Source organism: Podarcis gaigeae (genome assembly GCF_964106915.1).
Source record: "Podarcis gaigeae genome assembly, chromosome: Z".
NCBI classification, from domain to species: domain Eukaryota; kingdom Metazoa; phylum Chordata; class Lepidosauria; order Squamata; family Lacertidae; genus Podarcis; species Podarcis gaigeae.
This window is the reverse complement of record NC_139691.1, coordinates 6,744,095-6,750,809: the sequence shown is the minus strand read 5'-3', so window position 1 is coordinate 6,750,809 and position 6,715 is coordinate 6,744,095. Positions and strand designations below refer to the sequence as shown.

The 6,715-nt window shown below is 40.4% G+C and overlaps 1 protein-coding gene across 1 annotated transcript in view; it reads left to right on the top strand.

Moving 5' to 3' along the window:
* Window positions 1–1,642: 1,642 nt before the first annotated feature.
* The window catches only part of LOC310837097 (vomeronasal type-2 receptor 116-like), a gene marked incomplete at both ends in the record, with an annotated part of 14,480 nt that continues 9,407 nt past the window's right edge, over window positions 1,643–6,715 (top strand). Inside the window, 2 exons of the mRNA XM_083723162.1 lie at window positions 1,643–1,800; window positions 2,846–3,137. Coding sequence (XP_083579288.1) covers window positions 1,643–1,800; window positions 2,846–3,137 — 450 coding nt within the window. The remainder of the gene's footprint in view (window positions 1,801–2,845; window positions 3,138–6,715) is intronic.

The window sequence follows — 6,715 nt, the reverse complement described above, 5'->3', positions numbered from 1 at the left end:
TGCCAAGAAGGCCCTCTGCCTGCTTCTCTGTAACCTCACTTCTCACAGTCAGGGACCCATCAGAAGGTCTTGATAGGTAGACTTCAGTCTCAGAGAAAGAGTTTTCTAGGGAAGTCATTCTTGTTCCCCCAGCATATGCATGCTCTCCTATGACCTCCCAGAGGATTTGGAGTAGCAAAGTAGAGAAATAATGTAGACTGAAAAACTAATAGAGCCATCACTTGTCACTGTATTGAGTTTTGTAGGTCCTGAAGATATTTTTTAATGGGTTTTGAAAATCCAGCTGATGAACCTCTTTCCAGATATCTGAATATGGTCAAAATATAGATTCTAAAATGTTTGGGCCCCAGACCTTTTTTTTTTTGTAAAATAATTTTTTATTAGTTTTCAATAACAAAAATCCAATATATGCCACATTGTATCAATACCAAATTACCCCACACATTTCCCATTAACATTTTAAAAAATAACCAAAAGAAAACATTATTACCACCACCACCCCATCCCTGGACCTCCCTCCACCCCCTCTTCTCGTTCTTTAAATAAACCAAATCATCTTACATTCCAGATCCCTTTACCCAATTTTCCAACTACTAAACAATTAAACTTGTGATATACTGCACAGAGATTTTAGACACCCAACCGCTTTATACATTACACAACCAAGCTTACAGACTATTTCCCCTTTTAAAATTATCCTTTTTGTTGCTCTTTGCAAATGTTTAATCCATGTCTACTGATGTCCTGATTTATTTACAACTGCTAGCTCCTAAATAAAAACCATTTCCCAGATTGTGATTCTACGTTAAAATTTGGACTTTCACATTATAGCAAAAATGAAAAAATTCAGGGCAATGCCCAATATCAGGAATATGTAGATAAATTTACTCTAACTTGAGCAGAGGCAGCTTGGACCTACTGAGCTAAGTGTCACATATTCCTAACTACTCTTCAAAAGAGAAAATATGAGTTGTAGGACTCCAGGGAGGTGAAGTGGGTGGAGTCCTCACAGTTTCAATAAAAATGCAACTTCAAAAACAAGGGGCATCCTGGGGAATAGTCACCCCTATCATTACCAGAATTGCTGGTTTCCATCCGACTGACAACAAAAAGTTCTTCCAGGGATCTTAAGCACATCAACCATCAGTTTCTGAAAGAAGTTACAAAAGCCTCATATTATTTTAGAACAAGAGATAGGCAAGATTTTGTATCATTTGTTAATCATCATTCCTGCTTCACATGTTAATGCATTTCTCTTTGTCTGCTGTATCTTCCACTTCCCAGATTTTATTTGAAATCCTAATTTGGCATTATTTCTGTTCCTTTGCACAAACTGATTTGCAAAGTTTGACCCTTTCTGCCTGCTTTCACATCAGGTCATTGATAACTTTAGCTGTATATGAGGTATTTTTATACCACTCACCACTAAAGAATAAAGTCAACAGAAAAATGATTTGATCCAGATTATTTTCATGAAAGCTAGCTCCTGCTGAAATCAGTCCTGATCAAAGCCACATACAATTCTGCAGCGGGAAACATGCAAAGCTGCTTTTCGTGGGAAGACCCTTTTCACAGAAGGATCCTGCTGGTTGTGATATTGCTGCTTGTGCTGCTGTGTCATAGTGTTTGCCAGGCATATTCCATGAATTGCAGCATACGTGACGATCCCCTCCCTATTCCTCATGAGTTTTACCTGCCGGGAGACCTGGTCATCAGTGAAATTGTTTCTCAGGTCTTCTTGCTCTACAATCTCCTCTCTTTCATGGAACAGCCGACACAGATTGTGATTGATGAGCCAATGTAAGTCTCTCTCTCTCTCTCTCTCTCTCTCTCTCTCTCTCTCTCTCTCTCTCTCTGTCTCGCATAAACACACACACACACACTTGTTGCAACGTATGTTCAGAATATAATTACTGGGAATATGTCTTTAAGGAAAAGGGTTCATTTTTGGAGTGAGAAAAGTGTTGTGTCAGAAGCTTATTCATATCTATTTAGCCTTCCGCATTATACAGTTAACACAAAGCATTAGTGAGTTTTCTCACACAAGTGCCATTGAAGTGTAAGGATCTTCAGTACTTCCACTGGGCTATTTGTGACTCTAGGTGGAGGAATTTGCATGTATTTGTTTTTCTCCACACTACTTCTTCTTACTCTTTGTTCCCTACCATCCTTGGCCTTCATCTGTATCCCATCCCATTGTCTTTCAGTCACCTGGTCTTTTAAATTTTCATTTCATATTATTTTGGTCTAGGTATACCACCCTATTCCATCCTTCCTCTTGATTTCTTCCTGCCCTTCCTTCAGCCTACTCCAAATACATTAATAAATAATAATAATACATTTTTATTTGTATCCCGCTCTCCCCAGCCAAAGCCAGGCTCAGAGCGGCTAACATCATCTAAATAAGACAATATGCATAATACAATATACAATACATTGGACCCACAATCAAATCTGATGATAGTATGTGTATGAGAGGAGCATTTGGAAATATTCTCTGGATGCCTCTTCTGGTGCATTTAAATATGTAGAGGTAATATATTATGGGGTGTGTGTGCATGTAATTTTTAAATTGGTCATAAGACATATTGTATTACACTGTTTGCAAATATATAGACTTCCAGTTGTACCTCTCACTTCCTGTCTTCTCTGATTTCATCACTAAGTGGGGGACGCTCTTCAGTTACCTTGCTATATGCAGATAATAAATAATCCCTTCTTACTTGATGCAATTTTATCTTATTTATTGTTTGTAATAACTGAAAGATGAGCTGAGAGATGAAGAGGACACACATATTTTTCTTGCTTCTCTCAGTATTTGTGTCATCTACTACTTTTATTACAGTTCAGTGCCAAAGAACTACCAGCACATCCTGGCCTTAGCATTTGCTGTCCAAGAGATCAATGAAAATCCCAACATTTTATCGAATCTCTCTCTGGGATTTCACACCCTCAATAGCTACTACACTGCAAAGATGACCTATAAGGCCACCCTCAGCCTCTTTTCTGCACAGCATCGCTTTGTCCCCAACTTCAAGTGTCACAACCACAACAACCTGATAGCTCTCGTTGGAGGATGCATCTCTGAAATCTCTGCCAACGTGGCCGTCATTTCAGCCATCTACAAGACTCCACAGGTAAGCTGTGTGCATGCAAGTAAAGATAGTTCAGAGTTGTGGCACAATATCATGATTTCAAAAACATGGCCTGTGATATTTTGGATAGCCAACTGGTTAAATGCAGTCCAAGTGATAATACTACCAGGTTTATTCACAGCTCTTTGGAAACTGGGCTGATCATAGAGGTAAATCAGACTTCAGATAAATTTGCAGTGAAGTGACTCAGGGCTTTGTCACTCTCCAGATGTGGTTCAACATTTTTATCCATGATTTACTCCAGAGCTGGGAACTCTCAGGATGCTGTGGGACACAGAGGCTGGGGAGAACTCTTCTGAGGGAAAGATGTGGGGCCCTGTAGAGAAACCCAGGACAACCAAATATCTGGAGGAATCAGCAATAGTCCTCAAGCCACTTCAAGTCCCTCTTCACATCAATGACTCACTTGGCCCACTAATTGCCTCCTTCCCAATATTAAAGCCTTGTCATATTCCCCTATTTCCCCTTTTGTCTCATGGACCTAAAGTTGGATAGTGGCAGCTAGAGATGGAAAATTTCTTAAAATCAATCAGAAGAGGGAGGTTTGAGGAAGTTGCACATTTTTTTTTTGCAGAAGCCGATCTCATGACTCACAGGCAAGAGCTTGTGAACAGTCTTCAGTACTGATCTTTCTATAAACTTCTCACTCCAGAGTTCTCTTCAGGTTTTTCAATCTTTGACGTGAACCTCATAGCTCTGCTCAGCTCACTCTCACCGTGTTTGCAGTTCCCATCCTATCCAAGATGATTGTTGTATATTGGAACTATCTGCGCCATTTCTAGCATATTTAAGTGATGGGTTTTTTATTATTATTCTGTTCCCTGCACTGGCATTAAAAAACAAAGTTAGAGAAGAAATTTTAATACTTTTTTTAAAAAAAAATCTTATTTCTTTAAGAATTATTTTCAACAATCAGCAAAACTACCCTCAAAATAACTTTGTATCACAATGTTACATAAGTAAATGTAAGTATAATATTTATTCAGAAAAAAATTAAAAATGTACTTGAAGTTGGTTTTGCACGAGATAATTCTTTCCATGGCAATATTGTATAAAGGACCTCCAGTTTTCCCAGCATCTATTTCTATATTAATTGCCACTTTTGAGTTTAAATAAAATGTATTTTTTGGCCATTCTTATCAAATACCAAAACTTCATCAAACCCTTCTTTCCAGGAAATAAGAAAAGTAACTTTCCATTTTAAAGCCCATACCATCGTCGCAGCTATGATAGGTGACATATAGCTCAACAACATCCATGGCCATCGTACCCACTAAGGGCCAGACTGAAGTAGCTACATGAACCAAACCAGCATAATGAAAACTGTGGGCACTAAATGAGCAGAGACATAGCAGGGAGCCCTATTCCTACTGTAGCCAAATCTGTGGGAAGCCAAATCTCCTTGCTACCAGAAGGCAGTATCAAGCGAGGAAGGCAGGGAAGCGTCTACCCCGGAGCATGACAAAAATCCAGATGCAAAAAAAGTGTTTCAGGAGATGGTGGATGCTCTTATTGTAGATGTAATCTTCTCTGTCTGCTCTGGACACTACCTAAGTTAACAGCTCTGTACTGAGATCTTTCCTTTCCAACCTTCTGGCTCAGCTCACCAATTCCCTGTTTCAGCTCTGACTGCCAGAGACGGGTCTGGTCATGCTCTGGAACATTTGTTCTATTGTATATAAACTTCTGGGGGTGACGTGATAGTGGCTAAATGGTTTGGTGGCAAAACAGAGAAGACCATGTGAAGAATACTTGTGCATTTTATTTCAGCTCACTTATGGATCATTTTTGCCAATACAACATGCCAACACTTTATACCCCTTTTTGTACCAGATGGTCCCAAATGAAGCCCAACAGCACATCGGGGTTGTGCAGTTACTCAAACATTTTGGATGGACATGGATTGGACTATTGGCTGTGGATGATGACAATGGGGACAGGTTTTTGCTGACAATGGTCCCAATGCTTGATGAAAACGGCATCTGTTATGCCTTCATCATGAGAATACCAAAATGGAATTATGTGGATGAGATGATAGAATATGTTTCACAACGCATAGAACACTATGTAACTGTCTTCAAGGAGAAAGCCAATGTATTTTTTGTATATGGAGAACCGCCATCCTTTCAGGTTTTGAGAATGTTGTTCTTTGTAGCACCATTCATGGAATTGCCACCTCTTGGAAAAGTCTGGATTGTTACATCTCACTGGGATTTTGCATCACACTCTATTCAAAAGATTTGGGATTTACAAACCTTCCATGGGTCCATATCTTTCACAGTTCACTCAAATCAGCCTGAGGGTTTCCAAAAGTTCCTTCAGATGGTAAGACCTTTGTGGTTCAAAAGAGATGGCTTTATTCAAGACTTCTGGGAACAGGCTTTTGACTGTTTGCTAACAACGTCCAAGGAGTGGGAAGGAGAGGATAATAAAACCTGCACTGGGGAAGAGAATCTGGAGAGTCTTCCTGGAGGTTTGTTTGAAATGAAAATGACTGGCCACAGCTACAATGTCTACAATGCTATCTATGCTGTGGCACATGCTCTGAATGCTATATTCAAATTCAAATCCATGCATAGAAGATTGGAAGTAGGACGAAAATCGGCATTTCAGAATGTGGAACCATGGCAGGTAATTAAACCAGATTTTTTTTAGGTAACCATGTTCCCACCCCATGGCTGCCTCCCTACAGTCAGGATGAGAGAAGACTTGAGAGGAGATGTAATAGCCATTTTCAGGTATCTTAAGAGCTGTCTAATGGAAGAAGAAGAAGAAGAAGAAGAAGAAGAAGAAGAAGAAGAAGAAGAAGAAGAAGAAGAAGAGTAGTAGTAGTAGTAGTAGTTGTTTGGATTTGATATCCCACTTTATCACTAGCCGAAGGAGTCTCAAAGTGGCTAACATTCTCCTTTCCCTTCCTCCCCCACAACAAACACTCTGTGAGGTGAGTGAGGCTGACAGACTTCAGAGAAGTGTGACTAGCCCAAGGTCACCCAGCAGCTGCATGTGGAGGAGCGGAGACGTGAACCGGGTTCCCCAGATTACAAATCTATTGCTCTTAACCACTACACCACACTGGCTCCCAGTACACCACACAGGCTCCACACTGGAAGATGGAGCAAGCTTGTGTTCTCCTGCTCTGGAGGGTAGGATCCAAACCAGAGGGGTCAAGTTACAAGAAAGCATATTTTTGTAAGAAAGGAGGAGAGGAGAGAGGTGCAGTGGTGGAGAGGAGGAATGGAGGGAAGAGAGCTGGCTTTTTGAAATTCCTGCCAGCAGATGGTGCAATGCGTGCAGAGGAGGTATACCAAGCCATATGAGGAACACTTAGGAGAGATGGGAAAGACTGAGAGGGAATGAGATAACTATCTTCAAGTATCCATAGGCTGTCCCATGGAATATGGTGCAAGATATCATGAATGAGCCAGCCCCCAGGGAAAGTTTGCAACCAGCTAAAGGAAACAGCCAGGAACAGAGAGGGTCGTGAGCCGGAACCCTGCCAATGCTCTTGGGAAGTACAAAAAGAAGGAAGCAGTTTAGCAAGTGGTAAAGAATTAAAAGAC